Source organism: Bombyx mori, chromosome 25 (assembly GCF_030269925.1).
Source record: "Bombyx mori chromosome 25, ASM3026992v2".
Taxonomy (NCBI): domain Eukaryota; kingdom Metazoa; phylum Arthropoda; class Insecta; order Lepidoptera; family Bombycidae; genus Bombyx; species Bombyx mori.
The window spans coordinates 3368043-3380648 of record NC_085131.1 but is presented as its reverse complement, the minus strand read 5'-3'; the positions used below and the strand labels follow the sequence as shown (position 1 = coordinate 3380648).

General features: G+C 38.6%; 1 protein-coding gene and 1 long non-coding RNA gene across 2 annotated transcripts; both read left to right on the top strand.

Moving 5' to 3' along the window:
• Nucleotides 1-6: 6 nt before the first annotated feature.
• LOC134201385 (uncharacterized) lies at nt 7-1832 on the top strand. Its single transcript, XR_009976652.1, has 2 exons — nt 7-378; nt 939-1832. It is a non-coding gene; the product is annotated as an uncharacterized LOC134201385 (long non-coding RNA).
• A 3683-nt stretch (nt 1833-5515) lies between these two features.
• LOC101740125 (uncharacterized) lies at nt 5516-9932 on the top strand. The gene is made up of 5 exons (XM_004923366.5): nt 5516-5582; nt 7139-7283; nt 7981-8137; nt 9048-9234; nt 9751-9932. The coding sequence occupies exons 1-5, from the start codon at nt 5518-5520 to the stop codon at nt 9905-9907; spliced, it is 711 nt and encodes a 236-aa protein (XP_004923423.3). The 5' UTR covers nt 5516-5517; the 3' UTR covers nt 9908-9932.
• Nucleotides 9933-12606: the final 2674 nt, after the last annotated feature.

Genomic DNA, 12606 nt, shown 5'->3' with positions numbered 1-12606 from the left:
TAATTCCTAAGTTTCCCACTCAATATTTTTCAAAAGACGAAGTGAGCTTGTACAAATTTTCACGCACTGCTGAATCATGGACCCGGGTTCGACTCCCAATTGAAGTCAATATTATTGTTAGAGATATCTGGTTTTCGTGTTGTGCGTTGTCACGGAATAGATAAATAAGGTTGGAATGGTAATGTAGGCGGGGCAAGCGTGCCACAGTTATGATCGTACAAACATAACTCGACCGATTCTTTCATTCACCGCGTTTAGTGCGCTTCGGACTACTTGGCGAACAGATCTCCGCTTTATAGTGCCGTGTTGTGCAATTATAACTTGTAAAACAAAAAATCAGACCTCAAGTATAGAGCGAGGAGGTATATCTTTCGATCGGTAAGTCGAAATTACCATTTAATTACAATATTATTTGTCTAAAACATAAAAATATACTGAGCATTATGAAATTCCAAACATTAACAATATTATTGCAGCAAGTTATAAATAGCATACATTGCGCGATGTGTACTCGCCCAATGAACGCAATGACCAAGTCAGCTTCCAATGTACTACATGCATTGCGTTCTCTACACTTCAATCTTTGAAATTTCGGCCTTTGCCCTGATTGGCCGTGGTGCAGTTTGTCGATAGTGAGGTGACGATGTGGTGAAATAAAATCATCGACAGAATTCTCGACTATATTTACATTTGACATGGATATTTTTTGCATTATTTTATATTTAATTAATGATACCTAGTATATTCTTAGTGAGACGTATTTTGAGTAAAATAAATATGTATTATTATTATTGAATTATTATCATTGAATTAAAGTGAAGGTATAATATAAAGGGACATGTAGACCTCTAATTTACGGGTATTTACTATATTGTCTAAGACGTATTAAAATTTAAGTAAAATGCTATTTGACTTATGCAGTAAATTAAAAATTTTAGGTTTCCTAAAGAACCTAACGCCAGGGAACAATGGATTGACGTGACAGGTAGAGGAAACTGGAGACAAAGACGAGTACTATTTGCTCTAAACATTTTACTGAAAATGATTTTATCATAAAAAAAAGTGTGTGTGTCCGCTCCGACGCACGACTGGAGTTTACTGGATATAAAAAATTAAACGAAACAATACGAGAAATAGTTCTATATTACGACAACACGATACACTACAGATTATTAACAAATTAACGAGACACAAAACAAACGACTAACAAATATATGAAAATACAATAATGAGAGAAACGCGCGATTAGTACGAGGCTTTGTGGCGGACTGCCGGCGCAGCAGCCCGGCGTCACCTGCGATAGCGCATTTCGTGTGACATGCGCAATCAGGCGCATAACGCATTTCGTGTGACATGCTAGTACGATTTTGGTCCCCATAATTTTCATACCCCGGGCCTATATATGTAAATCGATTCTAACGGAGTAAACTCCAAAAAAATCAGAATACACTTAGTTTTGAAAAATTCATTCGCAATTAATAGCAAGCGCCAACTGCTTAACAAATACGTTTTATTCCAGCGACAGTGACTATTTGTAATTAATAAAAGTAAAATAGTTTTTTTTTTCAATATTTATTTCATGTTTCATTTTCTCCATTCATTCATCAGATAATTTATCGATAAAGAATATCGATTTTATCAAGCACTATCGTGTATGAACATTTTTATTGCCTTTTTGCGTGTGTGAGTGTGTATGCCTACGGGTGTTTTGCGCTAGTTTGCGAACGAATATCTGTCCTGAGATTTATGTGTGGGTGTTTTTGTTGTGTGCGAAATACTTGTAATCACAGTGTGTGTATGTGTAGAAATTAAAATAGTGGGGATGAAGCGGCGACACTGGTTCTAATACAAAATTAGAGCAAAGGCCTTTCCAACCTTATTTATCTATTCCGTGTGCGTTGTAATTTGTAAGTATGTATTGAATATTGCATTAGACCCGCCAACACTGTTACGATCAGACGCCAAGAATATTAGATGATTAATTTAAAAATAAAACTGTTCAAAATAACTTCTAAATTGATTATTAGCTCTGTGATGTTTAAGAGAATTTGAACGTTTACACGGATAGTGAATGTCGCGATTTCTTTCTAAACACTAGGTTTGTATAAGATCTAGATTAGTCTCGAAGTTTTACGCGGCCAACTAGACAAATTACTGTTATTATGATCTTTCCTTTCTAGCGAATACAACATTATAAATAATATTTTTATTGTTATCATCATTGATACATTTGTGTTTTGTTATTACACGCGTTTAATTTTCTTAATCGTATATTTAAAATTAGAGACCACAGGCATATTGTATTATAAGTAATGGTAAGTTGAAACCGCATTTTGCCTTTGATGTCGAAAGAAAAAGTCAACACTTCGTCATAAAAAGTTTCTTTGTGATCAACAGCGGATGTCTCTGTAATAAAGACATAATAATGAAAAAGTATTAACGATAAGTAGTTTCCTTTTAAAAAGTCCTAAACAAAAATGTATGAACGAAAATATACCGCTGTGGTCACTCGTTCCGTCGTCTTTGGAAACCAACAGTGTCAAGGTACTAGGGTTAGCCAATTAGTATGTAGTAGAGCGTACTCTAAGCCTGTTTGACTGGGTACAAATAACCTGGTTACCTTACTGGTGGTAGGACCTCTTGTGTTACTGGTGGTAGGACCTCTTGTGAGTCCGCGCGGGTAGGTACCACCAACCTGCCTATTTCTGCCGAAAAGCAGTAATGCGTTTGGGCTTGAAGGGTGGAGCAGCCGTTGTAACTATACTTGAGACCTTAGAACCTATATCTCAAGGTGGGTGGCACATTTTCGTTGTAGATGTCTATGGGCTAAACCACTTAACATCAGGTGGGCTGTGAGCTCATCCACCCATCTACGCAATAAATAAAAAAACCTACCCATTTATGCCGCAAAGCTGCCTTGTATTCAGATATGAAGGATACGACAGGCGTAATAGAATGATAATGAAACTTCCGCCTCATATCTCAAGATGGGCGGCGGCATTAAGGTTGGTCTGGTATACGTCTTCCGAAAACCATTTCAGACTGGGTGGACCAAAAATTTCACCCGTCCATACAATAAAATAAATAAATAAATTGGTATAAAATTTTATAGTATTATATTTGGGTGTAGCATATTTGATGCATGTGTGTTAATAAAACACGTAAAATATTAAAAGAATGTCGAGCAACAACCGATAAAACTTCTTACATGAACTACCAACGTGCGTTTGAAATTATTTGGAGCGTAAAGAATTTGAGCATTGTTCTCAAAATGCTCTATACAACATCACTAACAACCATATAGTATTTCGTACATTACACAATAATGTTTCGGTAATATCTCTCGAATGTTATTAAAATCGTTAAACAAATTAAGCGTTGCGTTGACATTAAATAATTGAGCTAAGCCGCTATTGTTATCCGCTTCGATGAGCTTGTGACTAGTAAGATTGACGATCGAAATATCATCCGAAGTAAGTTCAGTTGTTGAACCTCAGCCTCAGCCTTGGTCTGAGTACTCGGGTATTACTGTCCTTGTTGTCTTTCTTTTGTTTTTATTTTATTATTATTATTAATAGTATTGTTAAATCTCTATTGGTATATTAATGTAATGCATGCTGTGATAGCCTCTAATTAGAGTTGCAGTTATCAATCGCTCTATACATGTCAATGTTATTTTATGTCTTACTGTAAACCCTGTCGGTAATCCTTAAATAAATAAATAAATAATATAGAATTGACATTGTGAATCGTACATATTACTATACTGTCAGAACTGAATTCATTTCTATCAGATTCTTTTTGGAACGAAGTTCCTTATGGGACGATGCGGAGGGGTACCTGGTAACCGGGAAAAAACGTCCGTAACGTAAGATTTTTATTATTTATGTATAGTCTTAGTACGATGGCTATACAGTGTCTAATATATAGTCTACGTGATGACGGTTATTATTATTATTCATATAAATAGCTGTTTCTTTGTATATTATTTTTATAAATCATTGTGAATAAAATAAAGTTGATAACTTTGTAAAGTAGCTTTTTTTATTTTTTTTATCAATAAAAAATCATAATAAAAAATGTATACCCGAATAATTATTTTCTTTATACCTCGAATAGAACTTAAAATTAATATTTTTATAATAAGAAACTTCGTTCCTATCCGGTGTCTCACGACATCACACGTCTTTTTTTCACTGGTTGTTGGACGTAATATTGGCTGGCACGACTGGGTACCACCATCTCGCTCATTTTGGCCGTGAAGCAGTTCGGTTTGAAGGGTTGTAGGTAGGTAGCAGTTAAACAATATTATGTGTGTATTTGTTTCCTGTTATTAGTTATTATAATTATATATTTGTGCGAGCTTGCAATACTCCATACGATCAGCCTTAAACACAACCTCACAACATAATCCACCTATAACAGTGATAATAAAGATCGCCGTGCTTGACTGTCTTTGAGGTGACACTTAGCACCTAACATCAGCCCGCTGTTTTCCTTGTCGTAATTTCTCAACGGTTTGCATTTACGATCCGGTAACAGCGCACTCACCAAGCTGTAGGTCTGGTGCCGTTGATGCTTCTTCGGAGGCGCTCGGACAAATCTCATCCTTCCTAAGGTCGTGCTTGGACACGTTACCCATTGAAATTAGTTTAGCCCCAAATATTACGCCGCTAATTGCCAAGTTTCATCAACATGTCCTTCTTCAAACGAGGCTTGTGGAGAGTATTAAGCGGTAGGCAGCGGCTTGGCTCTGCCCCTGGCATTGCTGAAGTCCATGGGCGACGGTAACCACTCACTATCAGATGGGCCGGGTGCTCGTCTGCCTAAATGGGCAATAAAAAAAACAAACTTCTCGGTGCCAAAAATGTCTATCACGAGAAATTGTTTTCGAGCTAGGCGCTCTTGACAGACTGGTTGTAATCGAAGAGAGTTGGTCTCCTTTATCAGGTAAGAGAAATAAATATTATACAGCTAAAGATCTTGTAGGTTGTATGATGCTAAGTTCTCTAATGCTGACATCTTTTGCTTGTCACTTGTAGCATATAGAAAAGCTATTTTAAAATATTTATAAGGTGATTTAGCCCGATAAGTATTATAGTTTTATAGTGTAAGTTAATGTTTAAAATAATATGTGCGTATTGTGTTGCTTTTGTTTTTTTGTAATTTAAATTTCTAAATATCTCTTCTTGTTCACTTTCTACTTATATGTGATTTTGATTGTGGAAACATATCTGGTTATTGTTTTAGCTAATTTTTTTTTAAATATTATATGTTTGTATTGTACTGTTTGTTTCCCAAATAAATAAATAAATAAAGGTTCCGATTGACATTATGTAAGTTAGTAGGGAAGTTAATGTTCCTTCCAAGATAACTACAGGGCAGAACGCGTGACGTTGCATAACGGTTGACATACGACAAGTTTCCTCATTCGATTGTCTAAAGGCATGCTTCGGAACGTCTTGTATAAAATATAATACAGACACCAAACGTGACAGTAATACTCTCGAGATGGACATGATCGTGAGTCTGCTTGTGCTTGCCGCGTGCTTAGGATCTAAAGCTGAATACAGGAACGACGGGTAAGATACCAACTAACTTCGACTAGACGGTTTTGTTTGCTGTAAAAATTCCGGAATTGAATCTGGGTTGTAAATAAACGTCAAGTCTTTACTTCTGTGTATGGCTTCGATAAAACACGCACGTTTAGCTCATACATGTGGTGATGTATATTATACTGCCTTAAAGATGAAATGTATGCAATGTGCCATCTTTTCAAGTAAACAATATTATGTCGAACCTTTAGAATTGAAGTGGCTTAACTGAAAATTTTAAGAAAGTGAGTTTTATACTTTGAACTACTTGTAAGCATGTATTCTATCAGCTTATAAAATTAAATAAAAAAATTCATAAATTAAAATTAAGTTTAAGTTAGACAACAAAGTATACTTTCCGTCTCTTTTAAATCAAGAGCTTACCTTAAACTTTAGGTATGCGCTTTAAGACTTAAAGTATTAAAATCAAGACTGCACAACTACATTTTTAGCGCTTACAAAAAAAAAAAACAATAATTTTGGGTTAAACCACTTGAATTCTAAAGGTGCGATTTATATACAGTGATTAGTTAGATCGTGGGATGCTCTATTCGATTTGGGCCAATAAAAAAAGGTTGATTGTTTCACACAAACTTGATTTTAATTCCGCCTTTCTTATAGCAAGTAAATAAAATATACAAGACTTTTGTCTTTCAAGTTTTTTTTTTTTATTGCCTTTGTAGGCAGACGGGCATACGGCCCACCTGATGGTGATGGTTACCGTCGCCCATGAACTTCAGCAATGCCAGGGGCAGAGCCAAGCCGCTGCCTACCGCAAACACTATGTCTCCCCATTGTTGCGTCCAGTAACTACCCTCATTCCTTCTCTCGCTTAAAAAAAAACTATGTATCCAACATTCTATCGCCGTCTCTCTTACCTTCTAACACGACATCTCCCGTCTCTCACTCAGACATGCTCCATATCTGACATTCATCCATACATTCCGTTCCTACATGTACAGACAGCGATTAGTCCCCCTCGAGTCTTTTTCAACAGTTCTAACAAGTATCAGTTAATGATGCTAAACTTAACTTAACAGAACTTAATGCTGAAATTTCCGGCTCACGGGACGTCATTTTATGACCATTCCTTTACGGTTGAAGCAGCCCGTTTATGGAATGCACTAGCCTTAAGCATTAAACAATCGTCCTCGCCAGAAATTTTCAAGTTCTGATTAAAATCGCACTACCTTGCACAATAATATGGCTCCTATGATATAACAGTACAAGTTGATACTTATTTTGTATTTACTCGCATATTTTTAGTATATTTGTATTTATCGTATGTAAGTCTATCTTATATTGTATTTATTTTTCACATGTGTATATAAGTATATATTTTTATGTAAGTTTATTAAGATATAGCACCGTCCAGTTCACTTATTCCTCTCCCTGCAAGGTTGCCTGGTAGAGATCGCTTTCAGCGATAAGGCCGCCAATTTATATCACCGACTATTATTTGTTTTATTAGCTTACTCTGTACATATGGTGTTAAATAAAGTGTTATATTATTATATTATTATTATTATCAGTTTCGATTTCAGAGGCTTCGTGCCGAGTTTCCAACGCACGGAGGACCAGCTTGCGGAGCCCTCGGCGAGGGTTGACAAGACTCGGGAAGAGAGAGACAGTCAGCCAGAAAGGATACAGCGTTTCGGGATCTCCACTTACGGCACCACAGGGAGTCAGGTACCTAATTATTTACGAATGAGATTGTTCATGCGAATAACAGTATATGAATTTCGTGCATGCAAAAATAATATCATTATGCAATATAATTATGAGGTTAGCAATAAAATAATTAAAAAATATTACGGTAATATACTACAGTAATTATGTTTTATGTTTTTTTTATTGCTTAGGTGGGTGGACGGGCTCACGGCCCACCTGGTGTTAAGTGGTTACCGGAGCCCATGACATCTCAGCGTAAATGCCGCCACCCACTTTGAGATCTTACCATTTTCATTTGCGATAAATATCTTCTTCGCGAAGAGTTTTCGAGAAGCTTTCGTTCTCCGGCTTGGTTAAGGGCCTGGTGCCGAAAGAAGTTATTCTTGATACGGTGAGCCGTGTGCTTAGTTCGAGTTTTTTAACGTTCTCGATAGCGTAAAAGTTAGGTCATATTTGTGTATGGAATGGGATCGTTTGCCTACGTCTGCCGCTAGGGGCGCTGTTCCAACTGCATACAAAATTGGGTTACCTTTTACGCTATCGAGAATGTTTAAAAACTCGCACTAAGCACACAGGTTTCTAACTCAGGAGCCCTAACCACCGGTGGCTTGAGTCGTAAATACCGCCACCAGCGCTAATAAGTTTTTTGTATTGTATTTTTTAACAATCCTGATTTTTATCCATATATTTTATTTATAAATATTGTATATTTTAGGGTGGATACGGTAGTACAGCACCCGGTTTGTACGGTCCCCTCAAAATCGATCTGGGCGGAGTTCTGATCGGATCCATAATAGGATTTGGAGCTGTCATAATCTTGCCGAAGATTATCCAAGCTCTATCCTACAGCTATGGTGGAGGCTATGCACGGAGTAAGTTCAGTCATTGATGATGAATATTACAGTAAGAACCTTGCTATGCTTGTTTTTAACGGCTTGATGTGATTAATAACTGACTTATTACGACGGGTCTGTATTTGATTTAGAGTCGACGTTGGCAGATTTGCGAAACATATCTGGTATTCACGGTCTAATTGTTGTAATTCTTTTGTCACATGTCTTTCTGGAACGCATATAACAAAAGAAAATCGTTTGGATGTGGAACTTTGATTTTTATAGCTTTTTAATTTAGGTACGCTGAAGATTCTCATTCAACAATGTAAACGACTAATAATAATATAATATATCCAAAAAGTCATAATTCCTCAGTGTTAGGCTGCATGTCCACCGGAGCGGAGCGAGGCAGTGGAGCGGAGAAACGGAGAAATATTAACCAATAATATTGCACAAAATCTCCACTCCTCTTTAGTGGACAGGGACTAGCGAATTAGTTTAAAAATTCATACAAAAATGGCAAGCGAAGCGGGATAGCGGAGCAAGGCAGCGGAGTAAGGCAGCGGAGCGGGGAAGCGTGCACAGGCGCAGGCGGAAGGCGCGCTCGCAGTGTGAACTGACTCGTCCTGTAGGTAATAAGCTCTGCTCCGCATTACTTTCTCGCTCCGCTGCGCAGCCTCGCTCCGCTCCGGTGGACAAGGCTCTGGTCTTTCTGAACGAGTGAGAGGGTTCTTTTTTAAATTGAATACAAAATACGTGTAATTTACTACATGGAAAAGTCCTGTCTTTTATGGCAAATCTTGTATGGTAAAGGTTATCATGATAATGATGATGATGAACCTTTATTGCAATGACTTTTCCTGATGAATTTTCCTATGGGAGTATAAATTCATTGCAATAAAGGTTATTTTCGCCCAGCTATATTTCTTGTCTTTACGGTTTTTTTCAGGCGTAGACTCCGATTACTTTCAATTATCAGATATGTTTAACAAGATAGAAGACACTTTGAATCGAAACAACATAGACTCGTCAGTCTGTATGCAACGACTTGCCTGCTCCTATGTTCAGTTAGCTAACGAGAATATGATTACTGGTAATGCTACGGATTATGATGCGCTGTTATCTTCATTGTCCAGGTTAGTTCCTTTTAGTTCTGCATCAGTTGTCAGGTTTATCGTGATTGATTGGCCACCGTCTGTCTATTTCTGCCGCGAGCAATTCATACGTTTTTGAAGAATGGGAGACCGGTGTACATTTTTTTTTATTGCTTAGATGGCTGGACGAGCTCACAGCCCACCTGGTGTTAAGTGGTTACGAGAGCCCATAGACATCTACAACATAAATGCGCCACCCACCTTGAGGTATAAGTTATAAGGTCTCAGTAGGTAGTTTTGACGGCTGTCCCACCTTTCAAACCGAAACGCATTACTGCTTCACGGCAGAAATAGGCAGGGTGGTGGTACCTACCAGTGCGGACTCACAAGAGGTCCTACCACCGGTAATATATTAAGCATACGACCCACCTGGTTGAGAGTGGTTACCGTCGCCCATGGACATCAGCAATGCCAGGGGCACAGCCGAGCCGCTACCTACCCAGTTCTAGTATGTTATTATAGAAATTTCAACTGTATTTCTTGTTCTATCCATTACAGTAATTCTCTGGTCCGTCGGATGTTAGAAGGAACTTCTTTGTACGAGGCAGTGGAAGCCGGGAGAGCTCTGAACACCGACTGTCACGTGCTCTACCAGAAATGCAAATTAGATAAAAATACTGTTATAAAAATGTTAACGCAACTTGTTCCTTCGTAGGTTGAAATAAAATATATACGAGCTATATCCGATGTTTCAGTTGCAAACCAATTGAGTTTCCCTATATCTATAGTACTTTTTTTATTTTTATTTTATTGCTTAGGTGTGTAAACGAGCTCACATTCCACCAGATGTTATGTGGTTACAGGAACCCATAGATATTTACAACGTACCTAAATGTCGTCACCTACCTTGAGATAATAGTTTTAAGGTCTCAGTTTTTACAGTACAATAAACAATCTATTATTTTTGTTGAAGCAATCTAATAAGTTTTCGTATTTAGCTCAATTCAGAAACTGTGGCTATGGGCGATAACGTCAATTGAAATTATCGTATATCTTAATTTTTATGATAATGAAATCGGCCTGTAAATATTTGAAGAGTAAGTTATGTTGATTCTATGTGCTTAGTGCGAGTCTTTTAACGTTCTCGAACGCGTAAAGTTTAACTCAAATTTGTATGGAGTTGGAACGTTTGCTTACGTTTGCCGCCAGAGGCGCTGTTCCAACTCCATACATATTTTAGTTAACTTTTACGCTATCGAGAACGTTAAAAAACTCGCACTAAGCACACGGCCATATTTTTACGGAAGAACTGTACAAACTATAACCCAGAAGAGGTGGGCGACAGACACTGCCCTGCCTATTTTTCCAGCGAAGCCGTTATAGAATCGAGAATTTATTATGCTTCAAGATGAGATTTAGGTCCTCCGGCATCGTCACATAACTTGATTCACCCATATATGTGATGTATATCATGATGTGTGTACTGTAAATACTTAGACTTAGAACTCATGTGTCAAGTTAGGTGGCGGCATTTACTTTGTTGACGTCTATAGGATCCGATACACTTAAAACCAGGTACCTAGGCCACGAGCTCGTCCAGCCATCTAAGCAATAAAAAAAAAAAAAACTTTCTTTTTCTTCTTCTTAAAGATCTTTCAACGAGCGGGTGATATTGCTCGGTAGACCCATGGTCCAAATATTGTTGTTCGGAACTTGTATATATGCAAGCTTGTCTTGAAGCGTAAGCGAGATTCAGGCATCTGTCAAATATCTTGCGTTGTATGAAGGCTACCCGCCACAGCTCGTTCTGATTATGGGTTCAGTAAGGTAAATTTAGAGCTCTATTTTACGTCTCAAGATGGTTCTCAAAATTATGCAGTGGGCTCTTTTAAACGAATAACTAATCAAAAAAGCGATATATAACTTGTCCCTTGAACAAGCCTCTGAACGATATAATCCATTGTTTAACACTACAAGTCCGACTGGCGGGCTTTTGTGAGTTTTCGTGAGTTCGTTGTTCCGGGCTGTTGGCGAAGATGATATAGAAATAATGTTTACGCCGATTTGGTATGAGGTTTTAATATAAAAGCGACACAATAACTAAAATAAAATACAAAATGAGTTGAGAATCGTACACTTAAACTAAGACTCGCAATATTTTACTGGTCGTCGTCGCGCGCGCTGAGGGCGTGTGTTTTCGCGCTCAGAGAGCTCTGTCTCAGCGGGCGGTAAGGCGGCGGCGGGGGCGGTATCGCACGTTCGGAAATTACGTTCCGTTATATCCTCCCCCTCCGAGTCACTAGAACGCCTCGTTAGTGGCTCGGCAGAACCAACAAGACGGGGCCGTCCACGCAGGCGTCGAGGCTGTACTGGAGCTGAGACCTGACCGGTTTGATTACGATACGGCTTCAAATGAGAAGCATGAAATTTCCCTAAAACCTGCGAATTCAAATCAGTAACCTCATAGGTAGTAGGACTAACGATATTACTAATCTGGTAGGGTCCGTCACGCTTAGGCATGAACTTCTTCGTTCTACCTTTGGCGGCATCACTTAACAAGTGCGTAGAGAGAAGGACTAGATCACCTACTTGGTAACTGGGACCAGAGAACTGAATTTTGTCGGTTTGCTACTTCCTATCATCCTGATGATGTTCAGCGTAAGGCATTGGGGCTCCCCCTGGTCTGAAGACATCCTCGTTGCACTGCAGAAAAGAAGCTAGGCGGTTAACGCTCTGGAGGACACAGCATAGTTCCCTCGTCTTCTCTTAAGAAATCAGCAGCAGAACAAGGCGTGAGGTCACTAGGGTACTCGAACTCCAATGGAAAAACTCGTTCAGAACCATGGTAGCGCCATGTCGAAGTATGGAAGTCGATGGCTAAACCAGCTGCTACTAAAAAGTCTACACCCAATAATGTGTCATTATCCTGGGCGTCCGGAAATACGACAAATTCCATGGGAATAACTTTACACGGTAATAACTTCACGTCAAGTGTCGTTGTCAGCATATGTCGTGTTTGCATTGAACCATCGGCGAGCTTAACACGCATAGAACTACGCACAAAAGGTTGATTATGCTGTTGCAGTAGGGCGTAGAGTGAAGAACTGGCAACAGTTCGCTTGGCTGCGGTGTCGATTAAACCCCTACCTCGGATTCCTAAAATCTCTATACCTAAAATAGGTCGTCGCGCGTTGCCATTTTGCGAAGAAGTTACAGACGAAAAGGTGACAAAACTATCACAATTAAAATTTGTGGTCCCTTTAACCGGTGCACAACTTTCCAGGTTGTGTCCTGAAAAATTTTTGGTCACCCTACTTTTATTATCGAATTCCTGGTTTTGTCCTGAAAAAATCATGGTCGCCCTAGTTGGTAACGGACCACGTGATGGACACTGACGAGAACGTTTCGTTTTCC

Coding starts and splice junctions, on each gene's coding strand:
- LOC101740125 (XM_004923366.5), top strand. CDS start 5,518: ATGATCGTGAGTCTGCTTGTGCTTGCCGCGTGCTTAGGATCTAAAGCT. Junction 5,583..7,138: donor GCTGAATACAGGAACGACGG/GTAAGATACCAA, acceptor TTTCGATTTCAG/AGGCTTCGTGCCGAGTTTCC. Junction 8,138..9,047: donor TGGTGGAGGCTATGCACGGA/GTAAGTTCAGTC, acceptor GGTTTTTTTCAG/GCGTAGACTCCGATTACTTT.